At 41.0% G+C, this 12612-nt stretch overlaps 1 protein-coding gene across 1 annotated transcript; it reads left to right on the forward strand.

Annotated features, from left to right (window-relative positions):
* Positions 1–285: 285 nt before the first annotated feature.
* On the forward strand, positions 286–11682 carry ACTR10 (actin related protein 10). Its single transcript, XM_062635658.1, has 13 exons — positions 286–482; positions 3111–3183; positions 3721–3803; positions 4355–4463; positions 5980–6087; positions 6447–6514; positions 6791–6870; positions 7257–7292; positions 7787–7866; positions 7957–8030; positions 8469–8550; positions 9716–9917; positions 11091–11682. The coding sequence occupies exons 1-13, from the start codon at positions 406–408 to the stop codon at positions 11270–11272; spliced, it is 1254 nt and encodes a 417-aa protein (XP_062491642.1). The 5' UTR covers positions 286–405; the 3' UTR covers positions 11273–11682.
* Positions 11683–12612: the final 930 nt, after the last annotated feature.

Raw genomic sequence — 12612 nt, forward strand, 5'->3', positions numbered from 1 at the left:
GATTCCAGCACGCGATCGCTTCAGCGTGGCTTTACGCTCGACCAGCTCCCGGCACCGAGGCGCCGCTGCCATCGCGCTCGGGCAGGAGGAGCCGCAGAAACGGGGTCTCCCCAGGGGAAGAGCCGCCCTCGGCCCCAGCTCCTCTCCCCCCCGCCTGCTCCCGGGGCCTCATTCCTCGGGTGGCCCCTGCCCGCCACCGGGGCGGAGGTGAGGGAAGCCGCACCACGCCCGCTGCCGGCACGCTCTGGCCCCCCTCCGAGCGCGGCAGAGCGGGCACCGGCGCGGCGACGAGCGTGCGGACAGGCGCCACGGGCAGCCCGTCGCGCCGGGGAGGAGGAAGGGCCCGCCGCGCCGCGCCGGAGAAAGGCCCTGCCGCGTCGCTGTTGGAGGAGTAGGGAGGTCGCGATGCCGCTGTACGAGGGCCTGGGCAGCGGCGGGGAAAAGACCGCCGTGGTGATAGACCTGGGCGAGGCCTTCACCAAGTAAGTGGTGCCGCTCCGCCTGCCCCTTTTCTGTCGCGACAGGCTTCGCCAGTGTCGCGGCTGCGGGGCGGGCGTGCCTTAGGGATGAATAATCGTGTGTGGCGGTTTTTCTCCTCTCCCTCTTGCTGTGGTGGTACAAAGCCGACAAAACCAGCTTCATTTTCTAGTCTCGTGTTTCAGATAAAACAGAACGAGTGTAACTGAAGGTCGAAGCAGAAGTGCTCATTATTTAGTCATTTATCTCATGAGCCAGAAATGTACCCGTGCGTCTGCCCGCAGCACGTCAGAGTATTCCGTTGCGTTAGAAACCCCCAGCTTCCTCCACACTCCTGTCCTAGTCCGTGCACCTCTCGTGAAAAAGGGGCCGTTTAAGCAATTCCTAAGCAATCTGGCCCCACGTCCAGGGTTGAAATACTCTGGAAATGCTGCCTGGGTTTCAGTGGCCTGTTTGGAGAAGTGGCCTGCACACAAGAAAAAAAATATTGTCTTGCAACAGAAGTGATTCTCCCCCTCTGTTCTGCTCTTGTGAGACCCCACAGGTAATACTGTGTCATGCTCTGGGGCCACCAACGCAAGGTGGCGTGGAGCTGTTGCAGGGAGTCCAGAGGAGGGTACAGAGGTGCTCAGAGGGCTGGAGCACCTCTGCCCTGGAGACGGTGTGAGTGTTTGGTTGTTCAGCTTGGAGAAAAGAAAGCTCTGGGGAGGCCTTAGAGCACAATTCCAGTGTCCAAAGGTGCTAAAGGAAAGTTGGAGAGGGGCTTTTAACAAAGGAATGTAGAGGTAGGACAAGGAGGAATGACTTTAAACTGACAGAGGGGAGATTGGGATACCAGAAAGTTATTCCCTGTGCGGGTGGTGAGGCACTGGCACAGATTGCCCAGAGAAGCTGTGGCTGCCCCATCTCTGGCAGTGTTCAAGGCCAGGTTGGATGGGGCTTAGAACAACCTGGTCTAGTGGAAGTTGTCCCCGCCTGTGGCGGGGGGTAGGAACTGCATGAGCGTTAATGGCCTTTCTGACACAAACCATCCTATGATTCTATGTACGCCACTTTTACTAGGCTAGGCTCATGCCTCTGCCTGTGTCTGTGTGGGTGCGTTTACCTGCTTGAAGCCCTGAGGATTCCTCTGCTTGTTGAAAGAGGCAGGAGTTGCAGGAACAGGGTTTCTTTTCCCACCTTGGTTTTGTATTGTTTTCTTTGCTTTTTTTTCCCAAGTGGTGGTGTAACCGCAGTCCAGCAGGCAGGCTTTCTATGTGAAAATTATTGTGATGTGGTTATGGAGAGGATTTACCAAAGCTCTCATGGATGGAAACAAACAATTTGATGATTGGCTTTTTTGTGGATTTATGTTGTGTTGCCTGTCATGGGCTTTCTTCCAGTTTTGGGGGACTTCTGAGGTTTTATCCCGTGGGCATTATTTGTCTAATAAATGGTTTTATGGAAAAGCATTTCCCCTGAATAGTGTGGGTTTAGGTTCTGTTTCCAGCCTTCATTCTTGTAGGAGAGATAGCAACTTAATTATATGAGAGACATCTGTCCTTTTCCAGATAAGGCTGAAATTAACCAAAAGTTCAAAAGTTGCTAGGATGACAGGTGAGGACAACTGTGTATACACATATACAGGCTTTATTTGGAATTCCAAAGAAACCAAAAGTTAAATTCTAAATTATATCTGGTTTAAGTTTTTTTTACGTTGACAGCAGCCAAATACCAAAATAAATAATTGACCTTTAGTATTTAAAGTGCTCCAACTCCAGAGGCCTGATAGTAGCCTATTAGTAGTCGTCTTCTGAGGTTTGTACTTAATGGGTGTGGCAGCGACAAAACAAATGTCAAGCGCTGCATTTCTTCAAATCAGACATTGAATTTCTGTTCTCTTTGCTTTCTTCAGTCCATGGTTCTGTGTCTTTTAAGGTGCAGTCACTTTATGAAAACCAGATGGGTTTCTGAAAAATTTGTTTTAGGATTGCTGCTATTTTGATGATGTTGCATCAATGCTGGATGCAGAGCCCTCATGTTTTGTCAGGAAGCCTGGAGTAGTAACCAGTCATCCTGAGGCATTAATGCCTTAAATCGCCCAGGACGCTTATGAAGGGAATGCATTTCAAAGCTGGAAATAGGGAAAAAGTGTCAGTTGCTGGTCAGCAGTGAAATAGGCCACAGGACCTGCATGATCATGATCATCATGTCTTTGTTTTTTGTTTCTTCTAAATAGGCATCTTAGAAAAATAGGGATTTAAAGAGGACAGGCTAACTTCATCTTGCCTGTGAAAACTGTGCCTGTGTGGAGGATACAGGAAGGTATTTCTTTGGAAATTTAACAGGCAATAAAGAAGGTTGCATGTGGATTATTACAAACTGTATTCAGTAAAAAGCAGGAGGCAGATCAGAACTGATTACTACAGTCCTTACAGAAGTGAAGAAAAATTGTTTTGTTTAGTGCAACTGAGGGGCAGTCAGCAAGAAGGTACAAAATCTTTCTTGTGCAAAATGGCTAGGTAGAAAAGCTGTGGCAAAACACCTCTTTGCAGTCACAGAAGTATGCCTAATTGATTATTCTGTGATGGTTCTTAGGCCCACAATGTTAAATGGTGACTTCAGGTGGTGAGGTTTTCTACATTTTCTTTCAGGTGTGGTTTTGCAGGAGAAACAGGGCCAAGATGCATTATTCCTAGTGAAATAAAGAAACCTGATGTCACAAAGGTAAGCTGTTTTGTCTGAACTGTTTTACCTTCATCATGTTTGGTATGTTCCGGTATAGAACGAATTTGCAGATATGTTTTCTGTCCTTCAGAAGCTATTTTTCATTATCTTATAAGTGCTGCTATTCTAACTAGATACCACCTAAGTGTGGTACGAATGCGGATGTTATTTGGTACTCATCAGCCTGAATGTTTGAGGCATTTATTGACAAATTTCTTTGCCTAGCTATGTTTTGTTTGCTTTTTTTTTTAAATTTCATTAGAGGATGGCAGCTTTGGAAAACTAATGATGTGGTAAGTTACCAGGACAGAAAATTAGCATGAATAAACTTTGGACTTTAGTAATAGGATGAGTTTATAAGATGCATTGTTATGGTCATAGTGCAAATCAGGCAAGATTGAGTACTTGTTTATATGTGTCAGATTATATATGTTCAGATGTAATTTATTATCTCATATAAATATTTATATCTCATGTATGTGTTTATATAATCACTGCCTCATGTTTAAGATGACTGTGGATATTTTTACTTTACAGCCTATCAGAGTTGTTCAGTATAATATTAATACAGAAGAGCTCTATTCATATCTGAAGGAATTTATCCATATGCTATATTTCAGGTAAGTGATGTTTGGATGTTAGTTACTCAAGCCTCCTGCAAATCTTTTCTGAGTACACTGAGAGGTGTTAGAGATGTGATATTTAGTGAAGACTGCTGTCTTGTTGAGTAAGATACCAGGTTAGATACAAGGAAGAAGTTCTTTACTGTGAGAGTGATGAGGCACTGGAACAGGTTGCCTAAAGAAGTGGTAAATGCTCCATCCCTGGCAGTGTTCAAGGCCAGGTTGGACAGAGCCTTGGGCGACATGGTCTAGGGTAAGGTGTCCATGCCCGTGTTGTTTTGTTACATTGATTTAGAAATGTGGAACGAATATTCAGAACTACAGCCTGCTGGCAGATAACTATTAACTTTTCTGTAACTCAGTTCATTAACTTTCTTTTAGGAAGGAGTTGTTTTTAAATTTGGGAAAAAGACTTTGGGATCTGCTGTTGAAAATGCTGTCTACATGCCAATGTCTGTGGTTTTTGAGGATAATGCAATATGGAAATAAGGTCTCATAATACGTGCTTAAACTTAACGGTTTTGTTTTACTTGCCTTGTTTTTTTTAGACATCTGCTGGTGAATCCCAGAGACCGTCGTGTTGTGATCATAGAATCTGTCTTGTGCCCTTCACACTTCAGAGACACGCTCACAAGAGTCCTGTTCAAGCATTTTGAGGTACATGTTTCACCTAACTACACCATGTGTTCAGCATAGCACTTGCCAGTAGAAGTTCTACTTGCAGTCAGTACCAGATGTGGACAAGGAGATGAAAATATTGCAAAAAGAATGAGAGAGGCATAAAGAAGATGCAACAAAAAAAAAAAGCTGATGGTTGTCTGGGGGAGTAGGGCTTGGAAATAGGACAAAAGGCATTTTTGTCTCATTCTGACTTTTTATGAGGACACAAAACAGGAGCTATTAACAAGAATCCAAAAGGTTTCTCTTTGTACAAAAATACAGCTGACATCTCAGTGTTCCAGACAGATCCAATAATCCCGATTGAGCACTGCCTGAAGCCAGAATCTCTATTTAAACACTCATTAGTGCTCTGTCAGCAAATCTCATGCCTTCTACCAGAGTCAGTATTTTCAGTGTTTGGTTTTGTTTTTTTTTAATCTAATTCTGTTACAGAAAAAAAAAAAAAAAACATGTCTCAGATAAAGCACTCCCATGCAAAATTGGTTGTAAAATATGACAGTGAGAGTAGTAAAATACTGGAGCAGGTTGCCCAGAGGGGTGGTAGATGTTCCATACCTGGAGATATTCAAGGCCAGACTGGATGTGGTTCTGAGCAACCTGATGTAGTTGAAGATGTCCCTGCTCATTGCAGGGGGATTGGACTAGACGGCCTTTGGAGGTCCCTTCCAACCCAAACTGTTGTGTGATTCTACTTGGAAAGTCGTATTTTGATGGAGAAACTTTGTAACTTGCTAAGAAGCTAGCTACTACTGATGTGAAGTTAGTTCTCTCTGGCTTGTATTTCCATTTGATGCAAAGAATACGAGTGGCATATTAATACATGGTCAATATTATAACTTGTGTCTCTGGGCTAAGTATCAGTAATGTTGCCCTTAAATGCAGGATGTATTGAAATTGCTCCTACAACTCACACTTCAAGGTGTTCCTTTACGGTAACTGTTGTTATCTAGGGTATGTGATTTATGGAATTGTGGGAGAAGTAAGTAATTCTTGTGTAATTTTGACTTGAGTTTCCACATTGCTGTTGCTAGAGCATTGTAAATAGCCGCTTCTGTGAGTTTGTGTGCAACAGTACATTGTCTTAAGGTTTTGTGGCAGCTTTGTTCACATTTTCTTGTCATTATACAACATTTCAAGTAGCTATGCTTTTCTTTCTTAAATTTATTTTCAATGACAATAGGAAACCTGATCTATGAGTTCAGATAAGTTCTGTAGTTGACACCCGCTTTTCTTAGAAGTCCATTCCAAGATTCATTACTACTGAAGTAACTGATATTTACCACAAAGAAGGTGAACATAGAATTTAGAATCCTGTAGTATTTTATTCATTACTACACTCTCTTAAATGCTGAATTAGAAATGGGCCTCAAGGTGCAGTTGTTTGTATTTTGCTTTTAATATGACATTTAGGGAAAGCATCCGTGCTTTGAGTGTTGGTTTTTTTTTTCTACCCCCACCTTTCCATTAATTGTCTTTTTTGGTTTCCATGTAGGTACCTTCAGTTTTGTTTGCTCCAAGTCATCTAATGTCTCTCCTGACGCTTGGGATCAATTCTGCCATGGTTCTAGATTGTGGATACACAGAAAGCTTGGTGCTGCCTGTATCCTTTAATAATACAGAAACAAAATTTTCAGCAACAAGGCTGTCATGACAAGATGATAGTTTTATAGACTTAAAGTGTCCAAAAACGTAATCGGAACAGATCAACCAATGTGGCTTTTGACTATAGGATGCCATGACTTGGGGAATCTCTTCACATCTGACAGGTGAAATCTGTATTCCGTTGAAACTTGGGAAGGGAGTTAGTCACTTCAGCCATTAGATACTGGAAATTAGCTTTGGAGAAAAGCACTTGTAGAGTATTTCCAATAGCTATTGCAAGTGATTGTTGAGGGGAAAAAGCATTTAATTCCAGCACACCAAAAACTCAAAACCAGAGAATTTCCTATCTTCCTGTAGATATATGAGGGAATTCCGATTCTGAGCTGCTGGGGTTCTCTTCCTCTGGGAGGAAAGGCTATACACAAGTAAGTTCACACTTACACGTTCCAGGTTACTAATGATTTATTTGTGAAAGTTCATCTTTGACTAATGAGCAAAGATTCCCATTAAACATGACTTAAATCATAACTTGCTGTGACAGCATCTGATTTTTAAATTGACCAGTGTTTGGCTTTTGTTAGTGTAGTAAAAGCTGTGTATTTAGAAGAATGTAATTGAAGGAAAAAATACTGTCCCTTAAGCATGATATAGAGAATCAGCTTGAGTTAGTAGATGTCTTTAACTTATGTGCAATGTTTTAGGGAGCTGGAGTATCAGTTGTTGGAGCAGTGCACAGTTGATACAGGATTAGCCAAAGGACAAAGCCTTCCATCTGTGATGGGTAAGGTCTGTTTGATGTAGCCTGTGTGCTGTGAACTTGCTAATAAAATGCATTTAGTATTCACTGCATCCTATGTGATCTACTTCCATGGTTTTCTTTCTCCATGTTTAATGATAAGCCACTCATAGCAGCAGGTTTGAATGAAGACTGCTAAAAGTTCAGTAGTATTCTAATTCTTCGGTCTGTTTTGAGAGAAGACAAAATTTTATTTCTGTTCTTAATGTTCCTTAGAAGTCTTTCATAGCTGCTGTCAAAGTGAAACAGCATACTATACAGCATAAAATACTAAATTCTTACATTTGGTATTTTAGTTTAGACTTAGTTTAATCCTTTCATTCTCTTTCTACTTAAAAAGCTTTGGTTCTAAGTTACTTTTTTTATTTCAGGCTCAGTTCCAGAAGACATAGTAGAGGATATAAAAGGTAAAATTTTCTGTGTCATAAAACTCTAGTTTATTAAGTTGTGCAGTGGAGTATGATAATGGCAAGTGTGCAATACTCTACATGTAGGAATTATTTCATCTTCTCTGCCATATTCCTTACTTACTTGCAGTGTTCTTCCTCTCTGAAAGCAAAACTAAAACCATTTTGAATTCCTCTTTCGGGTTTAGCCTGTGCATTGTTAAGATGTAGCTCATAGACACATTTGATAGAGTAGCACAGAAAGAGTCTTACACTACTGTATATATCCTGTGATCGGCAGGTCAGATTAATTTAGGTAACATTTAAACTCATAGTCTACATAGCACCTGAATTCTGCCAAAGTGTAGAGACCATTTTTCTTTGCATTTATTTGATAATGTCCTGGATCAGCAAGGGCCTAAAGTGTGTATTCTTCTCTAAATTAAGCAGAATTATTGCCTATTGATGATGAAAGGACCCAACAAAGTCTCTCTTCTGCCCTTTCTTTTATTTAGTTCGCACTTGTTTTGTGAGTGATCTCCAACGTGGACTGAAAATCCAAGCAGCTAAATTCAACATTGATGGCACTGCTGAGGTGGGTGGAGGATGAAGCTTATCCTAGTCCTTTGAAGTGGATGTAGCCTTTTTGGCTTCTAAAATAATGTTCCTACATTTTTGTTTATAGCGTCCTTCACCACCTCCGGATGTGGACTATCCTTTAGATGGAGAAAAGATCCTGCATGTAGTTGGCCCTATCAGGTGAGAAATACCATAGCAGAGTGTTTATGAGAATAAACACTCCTAAAAGCACATGAATCTTCATAAAATTAATTTTAATGAAACAGTTGCATATGCTTTTAATGTCTCTTAAATTAAGGCTTTATGCTGGTCACAGTGCAAACCTATATTAAGGGATGTCAGCTTCTTCAGAGAGCTCACACTTAAAGATGAGAACAAACAGACTGAGGGGATGGTGGAAGCAGAAATGGAGTATTAATGATTAGATGGGTTCAGTGAAATGAGTGAGACATTGTCTCCTCCCTGCTGGCACTGCTTCCTGCGTCATTTGTGTGACAGAAGTAGTGATGATGCATTGTCAGCAGGAAGTCTGTAGTTATGATTCTAGGATTTCTAGTTTGTGTTAGCTCACAGTGTAGTATTGCTTCTCATTAACACTTATTTCCTGTCTTTCCATAGAGATTCTGTTGTTGAAATATTGTTTGAACAGGACAATGAAGAGACATCTGTGGCCACTTTGATCTTGGATTCGCTTGTTCAGGTGTCTTTTTATTGTAAACAATTTCTTGAATGCCTCCAGCGTAGATTCTTTCTAGAGTAACACCCTTCTGACTGCAGGTTGTGATTGGTTGAAAAAGATGAGCACAGCATGACTCCTAGGGTTCTGCCACATGATGAATTTCTGTGGGGTAGTAAGTCAGCATATGTCACACACTCTTGATCACTTCCTTACTGTTCAGTATACTGCATTGTGTCTAGGACTTCTCTAAGAAATATAGTACTTACCTCTCAGCAAAAGTAATACACTAGCTTGCATTTATTTGGGGATGGAGCTCTCTGTGTGTAGTGATGAAAGATTAGCTAATACTTGGTGTTGTAGGAATTATTCTGCTTAAACTGAAACAGGTATTCTGTTTCTTCTTTTTTTCAAGGTGTTTTGCTCAGAGTTAGACTTTGAGTCCTGCAGGCTGCTGATTTGTCTAAGATGAAATAAAAATAATTTGGCTATCTCTATTACAGGCAGTACATTAGATCTATGGAGGAGAATTTTCCTGGCATATACAAATACTTCATTTCTTATCATGTTTAGTAAAAAATTGCATTAGAAAGCCATTGTAAATGGAAATTTTCATTATGTGGTAGTGTTTGCATGTTTAATCAAAGCTGACTTCCTGTAGTTATTGATTCCATTTAAATTAGTTTGCTGTGACATAATCTATTGGAGAGCCCTAAGCTTGGATAACATGACAAACATTTCAATTAGAATTCCTTATGAAAACAAATTGTTTAACGAGAACTGTGCCTGGACCCCTCATCTCTGTACTTCAGGCATTTACGTTGCATCACTCTTTGTCCTGAGGAAGGACAAATGTTTAATTTCCAAATGTTAAATAGCACTGAGTTATTTCTTCTGGACAAGAGCCTGGCATATTTTCTCCCAGAACTTGTGGGAATTACTGTCACCAGTATCTCTGTCCTCTGTCATCTTGGCCTGTCTCAGCTGAAGAGCTTTAGAGGAACTCACAGCATGCCCATAAAAGCCTCAGCTGGGAAGTTCCTTAAGCCTGGTTTTCTTGGGAAGTGTGGATTAAAAATAATGTGGGTTATGTTTCAGCTAAGTATGAAAAAACAGCAATTGATGTGTGCAGAAACACTTGAGTGAATTTCTAACAGACCTTTTTTGGTTTTATTCCTGTTTGCATTAGTGTCCAATAGACACCAGGAAGCAGCTAGCAGAGAACTTGGTAGTTATTGGTGGCACTGCTATGTTGCCAGGATTCCTTCACAGGCTCATGGCTGAAATCAGATACCTGGTAGAGAAACCAAAATACAAAGAAGCACTTGCCACTAAAACCTTCAGAATTCACACTCCACCTGCCAAACCCAACTGTGTGGCCTGGCTGGGAGGTAAGGATAAAAACAACTATTAAGGAAAGGTACAAAGTGAAGACCAAACCTTCTAAGTGGGATTTGTAATGAATAAATAACAGTAAAAGGTAGGTGATCTACTGAAATAAAGTTGCAGTGGAGCTCTGTGGAATCGTTATGCCCTTCTGGAAGAAAGGCTTCATCTGGAGGGCAGAAAGAGACACTGAGTTATGGGAGCCTTAACCAGGTGACAGCAGTGATGAACAATTTGAAAGGGAGGTGTGGAAGAGGTGGTGTTGATTCAAGTGCAGTGATTCAAGTGCAGTACAGGGCTACCGTCATAGGGTGGCACCAGTAAATTGGGCAGAGCAGAAACCTGCAGTGTGTGGAAGGTCTGCTTATTGAAAGAGCAAGTTTAATTACTGACCGACAAGCTGTGAGCTATAGAGGCCAGAGGCTGCTAACTCCCCATGCTGTCCACAAGTAATAAATACAACTTGTGGTGGATTTTTTGGATGGTGTACTTCCAAGTTAGGGAAGAAGAAAGGCTTTCTGTTGCTAGCCACTTTTCAGGAAGGTTCTCAAGTTGGTAAGAATTCATGCTTTTCTAAACTTTCAGTTAATAAGCTGAGCCCATCTGGTCTGTATGAAGAACTAACTTTAAAGGTAGATTTTATATCCATATAGTTTGAAATGTAAATGTTTATAAACATTTACTTAGTTTTAACACCTTTTGAGTCCTACTTTTAGGATTAGCAAATAAGAGTGATTTATATGCACCAAGCTCTCTGATGTTTTCTTCTATGGCAGTGCTAGTCAGCTGTTGCAGCCTCAATCGTCTCACAGCTTGTGTAACTTTTTACAGGTATTGTGTGGCACCCTTTCTAGGGGAGAAGAACTTCCCTTAAACACAAGGTAGTTTGTCTGAAGTGCTTAAAACAAAAACTTCTAGGAAACTTTCTTGTAAGAAGCTGCTTTTGCTGTCAGCATGGACTCGATGGTTCTTGGTTTCAGGTATTTTCAGAGGACATAAATGGAAGCAATTTGAGACCAGCTGGGCTACTGAAAAGGAATGGGGCTATATCCTTTAATCCCTTTAATTATGGGGACAGAGCTGAAAAAAAGCAGTTGAGATTCTTTATGGGAAGTAGAAAAAGCAATTAAGTAAATCAAATTAATGAAACATTTCCCCCTTGCCCCCCAATATTGTAGGAGCCATTTTTGGAGCACTTCAGGACATACTTGGGAGTCGGTCTGTGTCCAAAGAATATTACAACCAGACAGGCCGCATACCTGACTGGTGCTGTCTTAATAATCCTCCACTGGAAATGACATTTGATGTTGGAAAAGCACCCCCACCATTGATGAAGAGGGCTTTTTCTACTGAGAAATAAGAACCTACATGCTACACGAGGATTCTCCTCCTCTATTTCAAGTACATGTTTTTGGGTTTTTTGTATTAAGTAATTTGTGTGTAACACTGTTAAATAGGAACAATGTGGATGTTTTCAGGCAGTATACTGGTAGGTACTAACACTACTTAAAACCATGTCCATTTTAAAAACTGAACTCTGGCAACTACTATGCTGTTTAGTCCTGTTCTGGAGAAATTCTCTAATGTCATGAGTTACAGCCTACTGAGTTGTTTGTTATTTATCTGTATAATAAATTACGTTGCTGAGAGTATTTGTTTTAAAATAGTTTTACTGTAAATATGCTTAGCAGAAAGAAGGACAGCCTACTGTGGGAAACATCTATGGAACTTTTTTTAGCAAATTCTGTATTAAAATATTCCACCCTTGAATCATGTGTTGAGGAAATGGTTTGGGACTTTTTAGTGAAGGTGGTGGACGAGTATTTCCCCTCTGCACAGTCCTGTTTTGAGAATTTTAGCAGAGAACTCTTCTGCCTGCAATTCTGATGCAGTACTGAGCTGAAAATTCACAGTATCTTTCCTCCAAGAAAGATATCAACCGTGTAAGCATTATAAACAGAGGTGCAGGCAAATTCTGATTCTCTTACTGAAATGTCAATTTTGGAAGTAATTTCTTTGCCCTCCTTCCCCCCATCGGAATTATTAACTCCATTGTCCTGCAGCAACATGTAGTAAATGAAAATGCGATGAAGTAAGTCAAATACCTGAGAAAAAACCAAAAATGTACATGTAGATATTAACACTATATTTAGGAATTCTTGGCTAGTTAATAGGCTTTTAGCAATGCTGTAACTTTACAATATTGAACTAGGAGCACTTCTGTAGGAAAGCAAACACATAACACACGCTGCTGCTAGTGCTGCTGGTTTGGTTTGTCATGATTCTTTTATCCTTCTGTAATATGCTGTGAATTAACTCTGCATGCAGAGCTGTGGCTCCTGGTGAGCACTCCAGGCAGTGTCAGTGCATGTCAGCAGTGTCATGTCTCCAGAGACGGATTTCCCATAGCCCAAAATACTTCTAAACTTGCTGCCAACATGCTGCACATGACTTGTTGACTAAATGGTGACTCTTGTGGTATCTGCTGGTTACTGAGGTTTAAATCCTGATCTGAGGAATAATTGTTTATTTCAGATTTGGGGAAATATATATGTATAAAATTATTGGGAGGGGTGTTGTCTTTTATTGGCACAAACATGCTTTTTGTGACTGCTTTTGCTGTGCTGCCTGCTAACTACCCGCTGTGGTTCCTGAAGGATGTTTCTTGGAAGTTAAACACGTATTTAAAGAAGAATTCTT

Source organism: Pezoporus occidentalis, unplaced genomic scaffold (genome assembly GCF_034315485.1).
Source record: "Pezoporus occidentalis ecotype Australia unplaced genomic scaffold, CSIRO_AGI_Poc_V1 ctg46, whole genome shotgun sequence".
NCBI classification, from domain to species: domain Eukaryota; kingdom Metazoa; phylum Chordata; class Aves; order Psittaciformes; family Psittacidae; genus Pezoporus; species Pezoporus occidentalis.